Below are 21,251 nucleotides of genomic sequence, written 5' to 3' on the forward strand. Positions count from 1 at the left end.
CTTCTTCAGGAGGTCAAGGTCTGTTTGTTTTACCTGCAGGTAATTGAAGGAAACAGGAACGCTTACGACATCGTACTCAAGGACCTCGAGCCACCAATCATTGCCCGCTTCGTCCGCTTCATGCCCGTCACAGACCACTCCATGAACGTCTGCATGAGAGTGGAGCTCTACGGCTGTGAATGGCTGGGTAAGAGGTGGCTGAGTTAGAAAGGAAAAGACTGATAACAAGAGAGAGGACGGAAGTGGGGAACAAAGATCACCGCTGGGCAAAGGCACCACTCCTGACCCTTGAGCCCATAAAGACAGGATCAGCTGACTCTTTCACCTGTTTATAACACATAAGACACTGTTTATATTCTTAAATTATGTACACTGCAATAATCATGTCACTTACTAAATAAGCTCTTAAATAACCACCTAATGCATGAAACGGTACAATTTTAAATGTTTTTGAGTAAGGAAACCTGGTGAAATTTCAGATTCAATCAAACTAGAAGAAGAGAAAAATCAGACAAACATAAAAGTAATAGCACCACTGGCTAAAAGTGAGGTTTTGGTTATATTATTTGTTTCTTGTCCTTCCACTTTGCTGTTAATGAGAATATATATATTGGTTTGATTGGAAGTGTAAAAAACAAAGTAAATAGATGACAAGAAAAGCACATTCTTGGATAGCTGAAACTTTGTGGGCAGGAAAACGGTGAGACAGGTGTCACCAGGTCCTGTAATAAAACATTTTTGCATTAATGGTAAACTCTACCCATATCTTGTGTGTCACTTGGTCAATATTTCTCTATAATTCAGCTGGACATATTGGTGGCTCTAATAAGCGTAAAACTCTAAACTACAATTTAGAGGTTTTGAGCAATCATCTGTTTGCACAACATGAGTTTGGAATGATGGACTCACAGAAAATATTACAGGGTTATGTAATCTAAAAAAAATGAATAATGTTCTATGCTTTACAGATGGTCTTGTGTCATACAACGCTCCAGCAGGAGAACAGATGAGTTTGCCTGCATACCCAGTTTATGTCAACGATTCTGTCTATGATGGAGCTATCATCCACAGGTGTGTGTGTGTGTGTGTTTGTGTGTGCGCGTGCGTGCATGTGTGTGTGTTTCATTATTCCCCCCTCCTTCCTTTTTCACACACCACTACACTGCTTCATCATTGCTCACATCCTTTGTCAGTACTTTTCCTCAATCACCTTGTTGTTGCCCGGTCACCATGGTGAAAGCAAAGAGACACGCGGTGGTGAGCGGGGTCGCTCTGGTAGTTTACTGTTAGGCAATACCGCATGGGAATGACTGAGTCAACCATGCTCACGAAGTTTGAAAAAACAGAATGAACAAATCCGTCTCCTGTTGACAGTAGTGTTTGGATTATGGCATGGTGAATAATGTCCTCCATGACACAGGCAGACTTCCTTCTCTCTGTCCAGGCAACAGCAGAGGGAAAAGAAAATGGCCTTTATAACAATATCACAGCCAAAAGCAGAAGTGATGATTGGTTTTAAAATGCTGCCATCTAGTGTTAAATGGTTGTACCATAAAAAAAACTTTTAACAGAAGCGCTATCTTTGAAGATAAAAGATGCTGCTAGGGTGTGTCTGCCTGTCTCCTAAACTCTATTTTCTCTGTTTCTCAGTATGACAGAAGGTTTGGGCCAGCTAACTGATGGAGTGTGTGGTCTGGATGATTTTACGCACAGTCACGTCTACAATGTGTGGCCCGGGTATGACTACGTGGGTTGGAACAACGAGAGCTTCCCTAGTGGATATGTTGAAATCATGTTTGAGTTTGACCGCACGCGAAACTTTACCACCATGAAGGTGAGGCTCCTGATTATTAACTCGAGCTCATATTTCCCCCCAGTGTTCAGTTTTTACTTCACTCATCAGTACTAAAAGTCTCCCCATGTGCCGTTATCTGCGTCCAGGTCCACTGCAACAACATGTTCTCACGGCACGTCAAGGCCTTCCGCCAGGTGGTGTGTTACTTCCGCTCTGAAGCAGACTGGGAGGCCTCCCCACTCTCCTTCAGCCCCGTGGTGGACGAGAAGAATCCCAGCGCCCGCTTTGTCACCGTCAACCTGGCCAATCACATGGCCAGTGCCATCAAGTGCCAGTTCTTTTTTGCTGATGCCTGGATGTTGTTCAGCGAGATCACCTTCCAGTCAGGTAGACTGTGTATAAGTTAGCTTGTAAGCCGTCTGATTTGAGATGAACAATTTAGTTCTGATCAGCTTTGTGCCATCTGGCCTTTCAGATACAGCCATGTACAACACCACGCTGACTCCACCCGAGACAGGACTACCACCTAACATACAGCCAGGTCAGTATACACACAGGCATTCCCCCCCCCCCCAACAAAAAGAAAATTCTTTCTGCAGTAACACAGTATAAAAGGAGAGAGAAAAGAGGATAAGACGATTGAAAACATTAAAATTCTGGTACTATACATGCTACAAAGTACAATAAAAGTTTCCTGTGATCAAGAACAATAAGAACGGGGATAAGATAACGTGCCAAGCTGTGCAGGGAACCGTGAGGCAGTTTATCAGAATTAAGAGCATTCATTGCACGTAGAATAAATGTCAAATTCCTAAAGGAGAGGATGATCTGGATTTGCTGTGATGGATGTAGCAATGTTGCAGTTGATTCCTGTTTTGCACATTTTAGATCCCCGTACATGTGCACCAACAAATCAGTGAGAAGGTCAGATTCAAAGATGAATCTGTAAAATAACATCCTTTTAAAAACATTTAACCTGTGTAGAAAACAGCTCTTTGCACGTTCTACTTCTTGCCCTTTAGCATCAGTCTGAGATGGTGGAAGCAATGTTTGGCTTTCCTTTTAATGATAATAATAGTAATACATTTTATTTGATGCGTCTTTCATGGCACTCAAGGTCACCTTACATCAGACAAAAAGTAAGCAGCAATAATAATTGTGTGTATAAAGTCTGTGTGAGTCCAAACTTTATGCTTTATGCTAATAAATACAATAATAATAATAAATAGTTGTCAGTCAGGAAAGAGGCTCCCTGCTCCTTTTCTTCTTCAAACCAACAAAATAGAAAGAGAGCTTGAGTGAGCTAAAGATAAATATAAAGACATAATCTCCACCTGAGCTATAATCTAACATTTCAACCTGTCATAGCATGAAAAGTACAGGTGGAGCTAATAACATTAATTAATTGGCTCTCTTCCATTTAGGTATCAGCATGCGGTTTTTCATTCACGGTCCTTGATTTGGCACATCTTGCTGGAATGAAGCCATTATTAACACTCCTAGTTACATTGCTGTTTGACAAGTCACACTACCTGCCGTGACAAAGGTTTATTCTGCTTTTGCAAAAGAAAAAACCCAGAAACGTTTACTTTTTACTAGTTACTTAGACTGGCAAATACTTACATATACGGTACACATACACATGCAGTATAGTCTCCATCTTAATAAGATGTCCCTCCCCGTTCCCTCCACAGAAGACGACCCCACACACAAAGTAGATGACAGCAACACCCGGATTCTGATTGGTTGTTTAGTGGCTATCATCTTCATCCTTGTGGCCATCATTGTCATTATCTTGTGGAGGCAGGTGTGGCAGAAGATGTTGGAGAAGGTGAGCTGCTGTTAAGCGATGTTGTGCATTGCCATTGAGATGCCTGAGTCTTCTTTCGGGAGGTGGTCAGATGTGCTCCTTCACCCCCCACGTCCTTCATTCTAGGCTTCTCGCCGGATGCTGGATGATGAACTAACTGCTAGTTTGTCAATACAGAGTGAGACGTTCGCCTACACCCACAACCAGTCGAGTACAATCAGTGAGCAGGAGTCTAATTCCACCTATGAGCGCATCTTCCCCCTCGGCCCCGACTACCAGGAGCCATCACGCCTCATATGTAAGCTGCCGGAGTTTGCTCAGTGCTTAGAGGAGTCTGGTAGGTGGATACACAAGTCATACTTACATATATACGTCCATTTAAATTGATTTTCAACACATCCCTTATCTCATTCAGATTCCTAGTTAGAGTTTTGCGTATTGTGTTCCAGCCTCTACCAGCACAGCAGCTTCTAAATCCACCACAGCTACTGTAGCCCAAGATGGCGTCCCTCATTACGCAGAGGCAGACATTGTGAACCTGCAAGGCGTGACTGGAAGCAACACATATGCCATCCCTGCACTAGCTATGGACCTGTTGTCAGGGAAGGATGTTGCAGTGGAGGAGTTCCCACGGAAGCTGCTCACATTCAAAGAGAAGCTGGGAGAGGGCCAGTTTGGAGAGGTGTGTGCCGCACTTCAACAGCTCCTGTTGCAGCTTGAACTTAAAGCACAAGTGAAGCTCTAAATGTTGTATTCCCCCTCTCCTCTCTCTCCTTTGTGCTTCCTCTCCCTCTCAGGTACACCTGTGTGAAGCAGAGGGGATGCAGGAGTTCATGAATGAAGAGTTTATGTTTGACATCTCTGAGGACCAGCCAGTTTTAGTGGCTGTGAAGATGCTCCGTTCAGATGCAAACAAAAATGCAAGGTAGCGACTCTAGATGCCCGAGTGATTTGCACTGAATACCTAATGTTTAGCCTGTACCGGAAACTGAAAAGAAATATTTGGAATGAAAAGGTGAAAGAAAGTCACTTACCTTTTGTGTTTTGGGTAGGAATGACTTCCTGAAAGAGATAAAGATCATGTCACGCTTAAAGGACCCCAACATCATTCGCCTGCTAGCTGTGTGCATCTACAGCGACCCACTCTGTATGATCACAGAGTACATGGAGAATGGAGATCTCAACCAGTTTCTGTCCCGCCATGAACCCGAGGGACAACTTGCTCTGCTCAGCAATGCACCTACTGTCAGGTGAGCGGTGGTGAACACACAAGTAGGAGACAGCTATAGTTTTTGTCTGACACATGACATGCTTTCTTTTCCGCCCTCTCCAGCTTCAGTAATCTGTGCTACATGGCCGGTCAGATAGCATCGGGGATGAAGTATCTCTCCTCTCTAAATTTTGTTCACCGAGACTTGGCCACGCGGAATTGCCTGGTGGGCAAAAACTACACGATAAAGATAGCTGACTTTGGCATGAGCAGAAACCTGTACAGTGGTGACTACTATCGCATCCAGGGCAGAGCTGTACTGCCGATACGCTGGATGTCATGGGAGAGCATCCTGCTGGTAAGGACCAATGCTTATTGAAATATTTGACTTCTGTTATAGGTAAAAAAAAAAATCCTTTATTTAATGTTTTCTTGACGCATTTGTTGAGCCTCCCCATCATGTGTGTATCTCCCTGGAATTTAACGAACAGATTTCCAAATTGCGCTGGAAAATTAGCTCATCACTGTTTTCTTGTGCAGGGAAAGTTCACCACAGCCAGCGATGTGTGGGCCTTTGGGGTGACCCTGTGGGAGATACTAAACTTCTGTAAGGAGCAACCTTACTCTCAGCTCACTGATGAGCAGGTGATAGAAAACACAGGGGAGTTTTTCAGGGACCAGAAAAGACAGGTGAGCGTTAATAAAAAAAAGTTTAATCTCCATACAAAAACCTGTGAATTCCTGACTTAATTTCTTTCTTAAATCCCCTGGGCGCGCAGATCTACCTGCCTCAGCCTGTGCTCTGTCCAGACTCGCTCTACAAGATCATGCTCACCTGCTGGAGAAGGAACACAAAGGAACGGCCCTCCTTCCAGGAAATACATCGAGCCCTCCTGGAATAACAGCCGTAAGCCAGGGCAATATTTAAGACAGTGATTCCCAGTCTGCTCATCTCTGGAATAAATGGTGCATGACAAGAGAAGACCATGATTTCAGACACAATCCAGGTTTAAGCTATCTTGTTTCAGTAGAGAAACGGGTGAGAGCCACCTGTGGGCTCTTTGGGAAACACTCTTTCATGGACTTGCACACTACATTGATGGACTGCCAGTGTGTTTCGGTGTGTGTCAGACTTTAACTAGCACAATCACATCGGCTAAGATGTTTAATAGACATACATGTATTCTTAGAAAATCTATTCTGTTTCATAATACACAAACCCCGGAACTTACACAGAAACGTGAACAAGGTTTGGTTGTGATGAGGAAGCCAAAGTTAAATGTAGCAAGTGACATTCGGCACTTTTGAAAACTGTATTTTTAATTATGTAAATTAATATTAGTTCACATTTCCCATGTTACAGTGTTTGACAGCAAACACATTGTTGAAGAACCTTCTTGTGTTTTCTTTTGGAAGACTGCTTGAATGTAGAGGGGGAGCATTACTGTTACATTTCATTGAATTTCAAGTATTTCATCTCAATTTCTCAGACAAACTCCACACGTTTAGAATAACAAGCAAATATCAAGTAGTCTTTCTCATCTCCCTGTAGTTATGGTGATTTGAACATGACGTGTATATGAGTGTGCATTTTCAATAGATAAGTCTACATCTCAAATAGCAATATTTTGTATTGATATTTATATGTTCATATGTGTTTGTTCTGTTTATGTTGATATATTTGTGGATTAATATGCTCTTTAATTGACGGGTTTGGAGTATCATATTTGATTTTGTAACTTTCCTGTTCTACCAAACTGCTCAAGAAAAGTTTTTGTTTCCCACTGCTCTCTGTTATTGTCTTGCATTGATCACAAACTGTTTGATCAAAGTCATCAGATGTTGCAAGCAGCTTATGGGGAAGCCATACTGTGTTATGGCCATGTGCAGCATCACGGGGAAGATGTTACTGAGTGGGGTGTGGGTGTCGAACGAGAGAATGCATATGTGCTTACAGTTCGTCTCAGCTGACAGAATATATATTGCCTTTTGAATCAGGAATGTAGAAGAAATTGGAATATTCAAGCTGAATAATGTGTTTGATTGGAGCGATGGAATTAGTGACTGCTTCAGATTAGATTTACAGGTTTTAGTTTTTTGTTCTTTATTGATGTATGCTGGATTCTGACTTCTTATTTTCTGGCATAATTCTGTGTATAACCCTCTAACAGCTTGAACTTCACACTGCATTACACTGTTCCAGCCAGTTCAGCTGGATGCCCTGTTGTCAGAGGCCCTTGTCCCACTTACCTAGAACATAAAGACACTCATGTCTGCCCTAATGCATGGTACTTTCAACTCGTATGTGGAAGTCATCCATATCTTTGTGTGTTTCGCCATGTAGGGGAAAAATATGTATGAGTAAGTTAAATATGATATCCCATTTGGAGAAAGATTTGGGTATTTGTGAAGCACGGTGTGATTCCCAATGGAAATCTTGTCATGGCATTTTCAATTCTCTACGGTTGTAAATAAATCTGAGGCAGATGTATAGCTGTAAAAAAAAAAAAAAAAAAAAAAAAAAAAAAGCAATGGCACCCTGGCAGATTTCTTGATTAGTTTTATTACATATTTGTACTAAGTGATTCTATTTCAGTGAGAATGTTTTTACAGAAATTGTAAACAAAAGTTGTACATTGATAGACATAATACAAATAAAATTTAAACAGGGAAAAATTTGTCTTGGAGAGCTCTTGTTTTTTGCATAAGTACTGAATATATTAAACTGTGTGGGCGGCCCTTCAAGCTGAGCCGACTGGTATCAGGATTTGATTGGCTGACTGCCGTAGTAGTGTCCAATCACACTATGGAGGCGGAGTGATGACTATGACTCCACAGGAGGGGACAACTTTAGGTGGACCAGACACACAACTTGTTGCATTGACAGAGCATTTAGCCATAAAATTAGTGTTTTCTGTATGCAGATTGTTTCCAGCTTGGACCTGAAAAGATGAACAAGGTGGTTTTGGTGACGGGAGCAAATAGGTAATGGCTGTCTTTATTGTTTTTATAAACCTAAAGTCTGGGAACCTAAGTGTAATGGATGCATAGCATAAGAAACCTTCAAGATCTTTAATGAAATCTTTTGAATCTTTAGCTGAAATCTTGTCAAGAGAGTCCCAACCCAGATACAGGATAAGTTTGTCATACAGTAGCCTACATGTATGTGGAATAACAAGAAGTTTTTTGGTGTAGCTGCTGTTTTTTTGGTTGTAATAATAGGTGTTACACTACAATACACTTGTGTTTCCCTGCAGTGGCATTGGCCTGGCCCTGTGTGAGCGCCTCCTCTCACAGGACACAGAGGGCCTGCAGCTGTGCCTGGCCTGCAGGAACATGCGCAGGGCACAGGCTGCCCGCTTTGCCCTCCTCACTTCTCATCCTGCAGCCCAGGTGGCCCTGCTGCAGATGGACACCAGCAGCATCTCCTCAGTCATCACTGCTGCACAGGAGGTCAAACTCAGGTTGGAGGATTGACTCGCAGCAGCATGGCAATCAAACGCACATTCACAGACAGAATAGTCAACCACAACAGCACGGTGCAAGTTACGTTCTAGACACGTCTGTTTAATATTTGTAAAAGAACTGAATATGTGTGACTTTGGTTGTCTACTGCAGGTATAACCGACTGGACTACCTCTACCTCAACGCAGGCATCATGCCAAACCCACAGTTTGATGTAGAAGCCTTTTTCAAAGGCCTTTTCTCCAGGTGCTTTGTTAATTTTACATCCTACACTGGATATGTGTATTAGAAACACCTGACGCAATAGTATATAGTATCTATTTTAAAATTGCTTATGTGAAACATCTATTTATCATGCTGCCTTAGAGCGCATATTTTTACAACATCTTTTTTGCAGCAATGTCATCACCATGTTTGCCACTGGCGAAGGGATTCTGCAGCAGAAGGACTGTGTCAACGCTGATGGCCTGCGAGAAGTTTTCGCGACCAACCTCTTTGGTCACTTCCTACTAGTGAGTGACTGCTATTTTGGCTACTGAATTATCTAGCACTAGCAGTGTGGTCTGAGCCACACATTGAATCTAATACAAAACCATGTTCCCTTCGGTTTTCTGCAAGGAGAGAAAAGCTGTTTAACCTTGATGGAATAAATATAGGTGATACTAGATCTGTCTGTCACGTAGCAACGAAGCTCATTAAAAATTAACAGCGGGAACTGTTTTAGCCATAAGGTCACTGCAGACACTTTTCTGTTTACTGTGCGGTTTCAGATGGAATCTGAGGTGTATTAAGTTGCCATCACAGAGAAACCCTCTCAAAGTTTCTGCTTACACTTTAAAGAATCCATCTTTGCTGCTGTTTTCACACATTGTTTAGTGAGAAAAACACTTTTTGGCTGTAGTTTTGGTAAGGTCTTTCTGAAATACTCACCAAAGTTTTGTATGAAGTTAATTTTGCTGATTAGTTTAAGGCAGGGGTCCAAGGTCCTTGAGGAGGTTCTAGGGGGTCCTCAGCCAACATGTGAAATTGCAATTTAAAAGAAAGCATGGAACATTTAAATCTTAATATATTATACACAATTCTTTAATTCTATTATTCCACCCATAACGTGACAGAATGTGTGAATAATTTGGTCATGAGTTTCATACACTTTCTATAATAAACTAAAAAAATCCTATCAGATGGGGGGACCCTGGGACAAAATCTTATCAAATCGGGCTCCGTGGTCTAATTTGTGTCAGTTTAACCGTGGCATGATAAAGTTTGAGAACCACTGGTTTGATCTGAACTTTTATCTACATGGAAAGAGATGTCATTGTCGTTGCTGCTTAAAATCTACATCTTAACCAGTTAGTTCAAGATATAGATGTATAAACGTGCAATTGTATGTTAATTAAAAAAAAGTGAGATACAGTTGTGTCACCCATTTCTCATACAAACAACCAACTTTCTAAAATAAAGTTTAATTTTCTTAATTAGCTGTGAAGGTTCTCACTGAGGTTAAATAGCTGGGATTCCCTGCCAGTCAGTCAGAACTGAGGCAAACTGTAGTGGAAAATGTGTACACATTTCCTTTGATTTATGAAAAGATATTATTTTAGACTGAAACTGAGCCTTAATGACTTGTTAAGATTTTTCTTTAACTGAGTATTGTAAGGCTGTGGCCTTCTCCTCTGTTATGGCCCAGATCAGGGAGCTGGAACCAGTTCTGTGCCATGCAGGCCAGACCTCCCAGCTGATCTGGACCTCCTCCAGTAATGCTCACCGCTCAGCTTTTAACCTTGACGACATACAGCACCAGAGAGGCACCCAACCTTACAGCTCCTCCAAATATGCCTCCGACCTCCTCAGCCTGGCGCTCAACACACACTTCAACAAGCAGGTTGGCTCTTGCACACCTCACATGCATGCCTGCAAGGTGAACTTTTTTTTATACCTCCCAAGATTTTGATGAGCGTGATCTTGCTTTTATTGTGCTCTCTAGGGTTTGTACTCATCCGTCATTTGTCCTGGTTTTGTGATGACCAATCTGACATTCGGTATCCTGCCCTCCTTCCCAGCCTTCCTCTGGAGCCTGCTCATGCCTGTCTTTTGGCTTGTGAGTGCCACTCTTGACAGTACAAATTATTGACACATACGTTTTTTTTTTCCAGTTAGTCGTGTCAAATTGGAATTATTTGGTAATATGCATCTTTCTTTCATGGGCTCAGATAAGACTGTTCACCAACACTTTCACCCTAACACCTTATAACGGAGCTGAAGCTCTGGTAGGTAAAACACATTTACAAATTTTCCATACACAGTTTAGTACAAATTAATTCATGAATGCTGCTCTGTCTTGCAGTTTTGGCTATTTAAGCAAAAGCCTGAATTATTGGACCCTCAAGCCAAGTACCACAGCTTAACATCTGGGCTGGGCAACAACTACACACAACCACGTAAGGTATGGCAAAGGAATACTATCCATTGAAATTAGGTTTGAATAGTCTTGGTAAATAGTTCATGTAGTCAGTTGTGTGTCTTCTGTTCCGCTTTGCAGATGGATATCGATTTGGAAACATCAGAGGCTCTGTATGAGAGGTTACTGCAACTAGAAAGTGAAGTGAGGGAGAAACTGAAGGAAAAACAAAAAGAATCCCAGCATGCTCACAGTCCTGCAGGACCTGGGTCATCTTGATGCATATCACACAATTCTGAGATGGAGAGTATTTTATTCCTGTCTCACAGGTCAGCTGGGAGCGGTGTGCACATACTGGCTGTCAGACCTGTCAGACCCCAAATATAACACCCCCCTCCCTGCCTGACACAGCAACATGCAAGCCTCAACTCACAGCACAAACAAAGCAAGTTACAGTGACTCTATAAGCATTTTAAGTTTGATTTAGGCTACTGTTTCCAAATGTCTGTAATCAAAGAACCATAATGATGTTGTGATGGTTTGGAAAAGAGTTTCCAATAAAACTGAGCTCTGTCCGTTTTTATCCACTTAATCCCACTTATTTTCAGTCCATTCACGTAGTAAAGTATGATAGGCTATTACATGAGGAGAACAACACAGTTTTGCATGTATGCTCTGATGGTAGACCAGGTCACCAAGTGTCCAGCCTATAGGGTCAAGGAGGGAGTTTCTCCAATTTGGTTGTTAATTCCATGATCGTCGCGGCAAAATGAAGTGCAGTCTGACAGTAGACTGTCAGTATCATCCCAAAAGTTTACGTAAGTGGTGTGTGTGAGCCCCTCCGCGTTGTACGGCGGTGCAGGCAGATGCGTACAGGCGCACCTGACAATCGGCTCTGGAGGATGTGGGGCGTAAACCCAGCAGTCGTGCCCGTGTTCCGCAGAAGGTTTCCCGGTTCCACACTGCTCCTCTGCCCCGCTCAGTTTCGGGTTGCAAAAAGCCCACACCATCCCGCAGAAATAGACGAAAAACGTTCCCATGACCATGACCATGAGCGCGTAGGACTCGATCATGGCTTTGGCGACTGGAGATGTCATCTTTGGATACAAAGGGATGATAGGCTAATCGAGTATGAGTTCCCAAAATGCGTTCAGCAGGGACTGTCAGTGCGACTGGCATCATCATGTGGGTTGGACCACTTCACCGCTCAGTTCAGTAAAACGTGACATAGAGACATTCAGAAAATAAACATCTCTCCTTGAACATAATGTGGCTACAGTCATTATGACAGCTGTGTGAGAAGCAAAACAGTGGTCAAACTGTAGGTGGAATAAAGCAATTTTGACGTTATTAAATTAAATTAACATTGTGCAAAACTATGGGCTCTCACCTCTATCATATTATTAAACCCCTTAATAAACTTAGACTACCTTAATATTTGAGGATATTAAAACCAGTGAAATCCAACTGGTAAATAAAGTGTGGAGAAGTGAGATTTCCTCTTTGAAAGCCAATGTATTTACCTAATTAATTGATTTTTTTAATATTGCATTCCATAATTGCTTTCACTTTCATGTTGTTGGACCAAAATGAGTAATATATCGGCCTATCCTTAAATATGACATACTGAATCCTGTGTGGGATAAAGCCATAGAGAGCAGCTGAAAAGTTTAGTATAAAGCTAGTTTACCTTTAAAATCCTCCCAGACAGTGAAAAACTTACAGCCTAACTGATGCTTTGTGGACACACTTTAGAAAAACAGATTAAGCTGAACATGATTCTGCATGCTAATAGCCATACTCATTCCAAACTTGTATTGTTAAATGTTACTTTATTCCTGTTTGTGATAAGTTGTTTCCACTGAATTTTAATAAATAAACTGTAAGAATCATCTTTCTATTTACATTATACATTTAAACAGACCATAAATATGTGTAATCACACAGGTCAGTGTTCCCTAACAAGCACATCAGCTGGCAGCTATCAGCTTATTTGACTTTCCTTATAGGATAAAACACCAGCACCCACAAGTCCCAAAATGGCATCAATGAGACTGTGAAGCTCAGGTTTTGGGCCTTTGTGTCGGGCTTCGCATTTCAGTATGTTAGACCAAGTTTTAAGCTCTGGGTCAAGCCTTGTTGGGTGAAGGATTATAGCAACAAAACTATAACATAATAGAATAATCCTAGGAGAAGGACATACAGCAAACGGCCATACAATATGCCTGCGGGGCTTTTTTGTAAACATTAATATGTCATTACTCTGACAACAACACAATTGTTTGTGGCCCCTAATGTAAAAGTTGGCTTGAGGTATTAACAGACTATTTAAACAACCATTTATTAAATAAATCAATGTAGGCCTACATTTTTAATGTTTTGATAAAATGCTTTTTTTATTACATTTTCTTGAACCTTTTAACTCATCCTCAAACTTCTTTTTCTGTAATTTGTTCATCCAGTCAGTTTCAGCCTTTTCATATTAAAAACCGTTCTGAATCATTACAAAACTTGTCAAAAAAGTGGCTTCTTCTGCAATAATAGTTTGTGCTCACACGTAATGAGGAAGCAGAGAAAACTTCACTTTTCCTGTTCATAATCATAAGTAATTAATAATAATAATAAGTATGTGACATCCACTCTACTATACAAAGCACAAACATCCAATAATGTTACTTGCAAATCTGGGACCACAAAGAGTTGATGTTTACATGTAGGCCTAATCATTTAATGTGGTGATCCTGGATCCAGAAAAACCTCCACAGAGATAGTACAGAGAAGACTGAGGAGAGAGAGCAGGGAGGGACGACATGCAATAAACCCATAGGCCATCAGGACAGCCCCATTTAGAGATTTCTAGATTTGCCAGTAGACAGATGTATAAGCAGAATCATGAGGGTGAAAACGTATAGCCTCCTTCCAAACTGATAAAGGTCATAACTGAAAGAAAAAATGACATCCACAAACTGCAACGTGTGATGCACTACACTTTCATCTTCCACTGTGCAGTGCTCGTGATGACTATTGTGGCGTCTTTTGACAAAACTATTAAGCCTTTGGCCTCGTATTCTACAGCGACCATGTTTCACCGTTGCGTACACCACATTGGGATCAGGTTTGATTACCTCACAGACTGGTGCTAACCAGATATCTATATTTTGTGAAATATTGTTTACACTAGCAGTAGCCTACATGGAGGGTTTAAGACCTGGGTCTCAGTGTAGAGTGACAGTCTTGTTCTGAGTCAGACTTCAATGACAGGACAATCTGTAAGTCACTCAGTTTAAATCTTTACCTCAGATTTTGTCAGTAATTATTCAATTATATGTTGATCTTTCCTCACATCCTGTCTTCCATCTTTACTGAAACATATTAGTCCTAGCTACAGAGACACCTGCTGCCTCCCTTAGAGGTTTGTAAAGGTATTACGGGAGTATTAAACAGCAATGACGGAATAGATGAGCCCTCTTTGGTTTGACAACTAATACCCTTTTGTAAAACGGTGTGAGGAGGTTTTTCTATTGTCAAAACAAGAGGTCTGTGAGTGTGTGAGAGTACCCATGCTTACAGAGGTTAACAACCACGCACCAACGACAGAGAGACTGGCATTGTGGGTAGTGTAGTCGTTTTATAGGTCTATTCCGTAACGAAGTCAATTGCAATCTAAGTTTGAAAAAACTACATGTCCCTTCCGCGCCAGCCCCGAGGTCCCGGATGTCTATCGCGCCGGAAGAGAAGAAGGTCCTTTTCCCAGCCATCTTGTGGCTTCATCTAGCGAAGTGTTCGCACCAAGCCTCGTAGAATCGGAGGAAAATCCTGCTGAAGGGGCGCCATCATGCCCGGACAAATGCAAGAAGGTTTTGGCTGTGCCATAACCAATCGGTTCGACCAGTTATTTGACGATGAGTCGGATCCATTTGAACTCCTGAAGCAGGCCGAAGTGAAGAAGAAGGAGGCTCCAGCTCCTGGTGCCGCCAAGACTGCAGCCCAGGCTGCCAAGCAGCCCAAAAAGGAGTCCCAAAAAGACAGAAAGGCCCCACTGGCTGATAAGAAGGAGGAAACCCAGGCACCCGTCCCGCTTAAGAAAGATGGTGAGATCTATTTCTGCGTTTTAGGTCTTAATCAAGCTGCACGTAAACGATTTTATGCTAACAGGCGAAGTTGCTTGCTTACTAGCTAGCAACGGTTCATAAGCCCCGGTGACATGAGGTCCGCGTGGCTGCTTTAATGCCCATGCTGGCTGTCAGTTTCTGGAATGATGACATTTATTCAAAGGTATAATGAACGAGGTGTGTGGGGCTTAACTTTAGCGATTCGACGATAAACAGTTTGCAGGCCAACTTGTTTTGGCTTGCACCCCCACCCCCACCCCTCGGCCTTGTTGAACAGGCAGAACCCGAAAGCCTGGCTACTAGAGAAAGTGGCCTGAAGATGTTTAAATGTTGACGGACTCGTGTCAAGTCATGACTTTCAATAAGGACACTTGTTGTTCACTTTGCTCTGAATTTAAAGTAGGTCGTTTTTAGCGGCTTTTTATAACTCCTTAAAATAAAACGGGAATGGCTAACGTTTAGTAAAATCTTACACATGCAAATACACATTGTTAAATTAATGTAAAATAACGCGAGACACGTAAACACTATCGTGGCGGATTTGTCGGACATTAAGAGCAGCACTGCGCTCATGGTGATGAACCTCGTGGTTGTAACGTTAGTGTGGGGCGTGTTAAAACACAGCCTCCAAACTGCCACTTCCCATTGGCGCACAATACATGTGATAGACCTGTCTCAAATCATTTACTTTCCCTTTTGAGGCTTCACCTGAAATTGTCTTTTGTAGATTGTCTCAATATTAAGTGATCATCAAGCCTGTTTTTAAAAAAACAAACAAAAGCTCACTGAGAGCATTTTGGGGTTGCATTGTTTGCTCTAACTTAGATTTACTACATGCAGATTAGAGGCATCCGGAGTTGTGGTTTGACTCTGACATGGATACCTGCTCTCAGGCAGCTAGCTGGCCATTATCATCATGTAAGTCTGCCAAGTGTGCTCATTTCTGTTTGCTTGAGAGAAGATGAGACAGGTGGGGTGACTATGGTGCTCCCAGCTGCTGCTGTGTAGTGTAGGGTGTCTATTTTGGTAACTGGTGATTTAGGCAATGGGTGGGACTTGCTGTGTCACGCTGGGCCAGTGGCAGTCAAACATGTGCCATGGAGGGTTAAACTTTATGGAGGCGGTAAATCTGAGTGATTGAACCGATCCACATACTTTTCTATCAGAGTAGGAAATGAATGAACAGCCTGAAAACCCTTTTATAATGTGAGCTAACTCAATAGTTTATATAAACACTGTTAAATCAGATTACATTGCAGCTAGAAAAGTTGTACAGTATTTAATAAAAGAATCTTGCCAGCTGCCTTAGTTCTTTAATTCTGCACATTAATTTGGATTTTTTGCTCCATTTAAACAGAACAATCAACTCCTCTTGTCTGGGCCTCAGCAGTAGGTCCTGCTCTATTAATGCTATTGGTCCTCTAATCCTCCTGTTGTGGTCACTCCTAGGTGCCGGCATGAGGAGAATGGGCCGCAAGCCGGAGGGCGATGGCTCCAGACCCCAGGGCGGCCAGGGAGAGGGGCGCCCCCCCACAGACAGACGGCCTGTGGACAGGCGGCCCCCGCGCCGCTTCGAGAGGCCTGCTGGTGATGCTGGTGAGAAGCCTGAGGGAGGCGAATTCTCAGTGGAAAAGTGAGTTCAGTTTCTAATGAGCTGACATTTTCATTAATATAACAACTTAACATATATGAAAAGAGAAGAGGGAATCCACGGCTATTCTTTTTTAATATATTTTTTTTTTTTCAAGGTGTTTTCTAGCTCCACATGAGTCTTAAGCAGTCCTCAGTAGGGTGTGGGGTAGAGTCAGCAACTGTTAAAGGCGTTGCTTACACTGATAAAGCTTAGTATAGAGTTTTGCTCAGTCTTCTATAGGCACATGTAGCTCTTTATCTCTCAACTTGTGTCCAAATGTATCATGTACAAATGTAGTCAGTCAACCAAGGCTAAAGTAAAAGCATGATCTTTTTTAAAAAAAAATTTATGTAGACTTGTAATTTAAAACATTTCAATTTAAGAAGTAATTAAGTACGCATTAACGGCACCTGCATGAATGTGCTGTTCTTTGCTGGTCTCGCTGTCCATTTTGTCACATAAAATAAAAAACTCAACGGATGTGCCTGTAGATGACCTGCCTTAGATTTAAGCTTCAGATAAACAGAAACCCGTGCTTTTTGTCCCCCTCTGTAGACCCATTGGTGATAGGCCGATGAGAGGACGTGGTGGTGGAAGGGGAGGCCGTGGAGGCAGAGGCCGTGGCATGGGCCGCACCGATGGTTTTGATTCCAGAGGGAAACGGGAATTTGACAGACATAGTGGCAGTGACCGAACGTAAGTACTTTTTCAGCTCTTACATAGCCCTTAAACAAAATATTCTCAACTTACACCAGGTCTGTTAAAGACGTGTGTGTTTTCTAGCAGTGCATGTGTCATGATCCTGGCTAAAGCAAATGTTGTTTCAGTAGCATGAAAGGTGAGGAGAAGCGTGGTGGAAGTGGATCTCACAACTGGGGCACTGTCAAGGATGAACTAAAGTAAGTAAAGTTACATCACACGTATTTACTGTGAACTTGAGGAAATGACACTTGAGCGTGTGATAAGTTTCTCGTTGTATGATGTATGTTTAGAGGGCACTTGATTGTGTTTAATAGTACGTGCATGATAGGTGGGTCCTGGTGTTCAGATTTTGTCAGTTCTGAATCTACTTATTGATTCCAGATCATATCCTGGTCCACTATCCTGTCAAATAAGTCAAAATACACTGGTTGCCAGTTTAATAGGTACCCTTTTCTAACCTGTTAAACCTGTTTATAGGGGTGTTAATTCAACTTCATGGTCATTTTGGAGGCTGTAGTTTGTGGTGCTGTTGAACCAGGGCTGGGCAATCTGATGATTTTAGATCGGTCATGTTGCAAGGCGTCCATAATCTTTGGGGCGACTCATAGAGATCACTGTATTTAATGTCCTCCTATATCCGTTACCAAACTTCACATAACGTCATTGACTAGTGGGTCCGTGCTACCTGAATAAACGATGTAGCCAACTAGATGGCTTTGCTTATTGGATTGATTACTTCTCTTCTTTGATGTTGTAAACAATACAACTGATAACAATATTGTGTTTTAATAGTGCAAATGGATCAAATCATAGGCTATTTCAAGCATGGCTATTGTCTACAAGGCATTTCAAAATTGAGAAGAAATGATTTAAATTTAGATCCTGATGGAGATGACCTAAATATTAGAAACACGAGTATAATGCGATACAATTCAACAGAACCACAAACAGCGGCCTTGTTTGAACAAATTAATATAATTGACAGAATAGATATAAAATTGAATGTAAGATATGTGTAGAATAAATATAAATGACCATCAATTTGAGTCAACACCTTTCAACAAAATTATACCTCTTGGAGGTAGGATTTATTGCTTGACTGGCAGTTTCACTAAACTGCTTCAGCTAATATTTATGCTCCCAAACAATTGTTTACATTAAATTTAAATTACAAAGGTTTTCCCCATCTTTTTTTAGTTAAACAGCAAAACAAATATCATGTGGCTTGCCATGCATAAAGACGGCAACACAGTCCAAATTTCAGCAATCGATAGGCACAATGGAAACGAGTATTGCTTAATAATTTCCCAGTTCCCAATACAAAGCCTTATGGCTAGTTGAGTCGGAAATGTTCAACTGACCAGGATTTTTTCCTTTATAGTGAGCTTGACCAATCAAACGTCACTGAGGAGAATCCTGAAGGAGAGGAGCATCCACCTGCTGACTCCGAGAATAAGTAAGTTTTTATTTTTTGCAGTAACTAAGCATTCATAACTTAGAATTTGTTTGTGCAGCATAGTAGGTAGGATTACAAGCAAGAACACAATGTTCAAATCAACCTGGATTTATGGTGAACATTAATGCTTTGACACCGTGTGTCTGTGTGTGTGTGTTGAAGGGAGAATGAGGTTGAGGAAGTGAAGGATGAAGGCCCCAAGGAGATGACTCTGGATGAATGGAAAGCCATGCAGGACAAGGAGCGGGCCAAGGTGGAGTTCAACATCCGTAAGGCCAACGAGGGAGCTGAATGGAACAAAGCGTTTGTGGTGCTGCACAAGTCCAAGGCAGAGGTGAGTCAAACCCATATCTCTGAATACATCTATATTTCACATTCACTTTTGGTGATGGCTATGATAGACTTGACTATGTAAAGTGTGTGTGTATATGCGCAGGCATTTGTTGTTGGCACAAACATGATTTGATGTTTTGTTTGTATGCATGTCTCAACACAGGATAAGAAGAGCGAGGTGATTGACCCTGAGGTTGATGAGTCTAAGGTAAAATCTCATTACTTGACCTCAGATCATACATATAAATAAATGAGCCAAAGCTGTAAATGTACAAATAAATTCTGCTTTTTCACTCTTATTTTTCTCATTCAGTTAGAGGATGAGCACCACTTCCGGAAGCCAGCCAATGACATTACGTCCCAGCTGGAGATCAACTTCGGAGACTTGGGCCGTCCAGGCCGCGGACGCGGTGGACCACGCGGTGGTCGGGGCGGCCGGGGCCGTGGCGCACCTGGTGGTGGTGGTGGTGGCGGCAGTGTTGAAGCCACTAGGCCAGTCCGTGGTGGAAGGACTGACAAGGTAGATAATCTTTATACGAAGCTTAGCTGTTGTGTCATACCATTAACATCCAAGTATCTGCATTGAAAGTTTGGGTTTTAGTTTCACATAATTTCATATAACACCGCCTAAAAGTAAATAAGGAGTCCACCTGTAAGAATGACTGTTAATAACTAAAATACTGAATCATTTAAGCTATTTTCCTGCCTATGTTCCCATAAATTTCTTTCATCCCCCACATCTGTCTGTGGCACATCTTAAAATATTTGATTTTTCTAACTCCTGCTTAATGTTTGCTTTTCCTTGTAGTCATCTGCGTCTGTGCCCAACGTGGATGACCCAGAGGCCTTCCCAGCCCTGGCTTAAGCCCTGGCTGCTGTCTCTCAGGCCTACAGGAGCCTCTTACGCACCTCCACTACGAGGCTTGCATGTTCCTGGATCCTTCAGCAAAGTGAAATGATGGAGAAAACTGTCATTAACTATGGCACTCAACGTGAGGACTGAGTTTTACCCATTAAAAACAAAACGAAGATGGAAAAAAAAAACAGAAATTAACACAAAAAAAACAAAAAAAGAAAAGGACTTCTTGCTACTCCGGAGCAACTTATTGGTAGAGGTTTTGTACTTGGAAACAAAGTAGCAGGGATGTTTTCATACAGTATTTTTTTCAGAGGTTATGCATTGTCCATTGATACATTTTTGTAATTGCTGCTTGAAAATATGCATTTCAAAATGTAAGCATAAGAGTGTCTTTAGCTTGGTGTGAGCCATTGCTTGCTTTAAAATGTGCTCTGGAGCTCCAACCCAAGCTCGTAAGCTCTGCCACACCAGGTATTTCCGATGAAGTTTGAGCTTCACTCATTGAGATTTATGGATTTTCTTTTTTTCTTTAGCACTGGGGTATTGTTTTATATTTTATACAGGAGGTCTATTCTTCTATGATCTTCAGCCTGTAAATCTTAACTATTTTCATAAATTCTTTCAGAGACTATTCACAAGGTGCATAGAAGACACACCTTGATCTTTTGATCAAGCGATGCTGCCTACATTTGAATGCATTGAAGAAATGGCACCTAAATCTGTATTAAGGTTCTTTTGTACTGAAATGTTCTAAAGGAGGAACATTAGGTCATCTTGGGGGAACACAAATTTGCATTGATCCTGAGACTTTTGTCAAGTGGATTTATTTTAAACTGAAAGTTATTCCATATGATTAGTTACTTGTAGTTGGGGTGCTATACACCATCTCATGTCCCTTCCTCCCTTCCCATTTCAGCTTTGATTACTCAAAGTGAATTAATGCCTTTTTTACTTTAAAGAGTGACACAGAGACGAAGTGTCTTTACACAGTTGATGTGGCTGTAGTGTGGAAGCCCTCAGACGTTCTATTTGTTTACACTCCACTCGAGCATCCTTCCACAGACTTGGCACAGCTTCAGTTTTTCTGCAGTCTGCTGATATTTTCCTCCACTGACTTGCCCTGTAGCTTCAACAGTGGCACCACTGCATAATTGCTCTGAAAGAAATACAGTCGTTCATTGTGTGGAACAACTGAAGTGCTCTACAAATGTGTGAATTCTAGCCCTGCTATTAGAGACCTCTGTCGGTAAATAAAGATGGTCGATAAATCTTTTGCATTGTCAGTTTTTTCGATCCCTACCAACATGAATGGAAAAGTGTTAACTTTGTTTGCTTCTGCCTACAACCACATATCGTCATGGTCTCTTGACACAAGGGACCCTTGTACTGTGTAAGGTGAGTGCCCACACAGGTCTTAACTGGAAAAACTGAGCAAGTATGTCAAATGGTCACCTCTACCTTTTGTGAAAGTTGCAAAA

The 21,251-nt window shown here is 41.8% G+C and overlaps 3 protein-coding genes across 8 annotated transcripts in view; all 3 read left to right on the forward strand.

Annotated features, from left to right (window-relative positions):
* The window catches only part of ddr2a (discoidin domain receptor tyrosine kinase 2a), a 29,917-nt gene extending 23,316 nt beyond the window's left edge, over positions 1-6,601 (forward strand). For 2 of the 3 annotated variants that reach the window (XM_046048658.1, XM_046048661.1), the window contains 13 exons: positions 40-187; positions 969-1,071; positions 1,651-1,834; positions 1,942-2,182; positions 2,271-2,336; positions 3,490-3,626; positions 3,732-3,942; positions 4,055-4,287; positions 4,403-4,530; positions 4,658-4,855; positions 4,939-5,173; positions 5,356-5,505; positions 5,595-6,601. In XM_046048658.1, the coding sequence (XP_045904614.1) occupies positions 40-187; positions 969-1,071; positions 1,651-1,834; positions 1,942-2,182; positions 2,271-2,336; positions 3,490-3,626; positions 3,732-3,942; positions 4,055-4,287; positions 4,403-4,530; positions 4,658-4,855; positions 4,939-5,173; positions 5,356-5,505; positions 5,595-5,717 (2,157 nt within the window). In that variant the 3' untranslated portion in view covers positions 5,718-6,601. The remainder of the gene's footprint in view (positions 1-39; positions 188-968; positions 1,072-1,650; positions 1,835-1,941; positions 2,183-2,270; positions 2,337-3,489; positions 3,627-3,731; positions 3,943-4,054; positions 4,288-4,402; positions 4,531-4,657; positions 4,856-4,938; positions 5,174-5,355; positions 5,506-5,594) is intronic. The other variant, XM_046048659.1, reaches the window with a different exon arrangement.
* A 1,074-nt stretch (positions 6,602-7,675) lies between these two features.
* hsd17b7 (hydroxysteroid (17-beta) dehydrogenase 7) lies at positions 7,676-11,400 on the forward strand. The gene is made up of 9 exons (XM_046048662.1): positions 7,676-7,800; positions 8,073-8,279; positions 8,434-8,526; positions 8,678-8,792; positions 9,968-10,162; positions 10,265-10,378; positions 10,491-10,547; positions 10,625-10,723; positions 10,820-11,400. The coding sequence occupies exons 1-9, from the start codon at positions 7,766-7,768 to the stop codon at positions 10,955-10,957; spliced, it is 1,053 nt and encodes a 350-aa protein (XP_045904618.1). The 5' UTR covers positions 7,676-7,765; the 3' UTR covers positions 10,958-11,400.
* Positions 11,401-14,404: 3,004 nt separating this feature from the next.
* serbp1a (SERPINE1 mRNA binding protein 1a) lies at positions 14,405-21,041 on the forward strand. 4 transcript variants are annotated; one of them, XM_046048664.1, is made up of 9 exons: positions 14,405-14,769; positions 16,240-16,423; positions 16,979-17,119; positions 17,251-17,322; positions 18,507-18,581; positions 18,741-18,915; positions 19,078-19,122; positions 19,228-19,434; positions 19,723-21,041. In XM_046048664.1, the coding sequence occupies exons 1-9, from the start codon at positions 14,514-14,516 to the stop codon at positions 19,777-19,779; spliced, it is 1,212 nt and encodes a 403-aa protein (XP_045904620.1). In that variant the 5' UTR covers positions 14,405-14,513; the 3' UTR covers positions 19,780-21,041. The 4 variants fall into 4 exon arrangements, with proteins under 4 accessions (XP_045904620.1, XP_045904622.1, XP_045904621.1 ...); XM_046048666.1 differs by having other exon boundaries at positions 17,254-17,322; XM_046048665.1 differs by having other exon boundaries at positions 14,406-14,769; positions 18,744-18,915.
* The last annotated feature ends 210 nt before the right edge of the window (positions 21,042-21,251 follow it).

The sequence above is a fragment of the Micropterus dolomieu genome, linkage group LG05, assembly GCF_021292245.1.
Source record: "Micropterus dolomieu isolate WLL.071019.BEF.003 ecotype Adirondacks linkage group LG05, ASM2129224v1, whole genome shotgun sequence".
NCBI classification, from domain to species: domain Eukaryota; kingdom Metazoa; phylum Chordata; class Actinopteri; order Centrarchiformes; family Centrarchidae; genus Micropterus; species Micropterus dolomieu.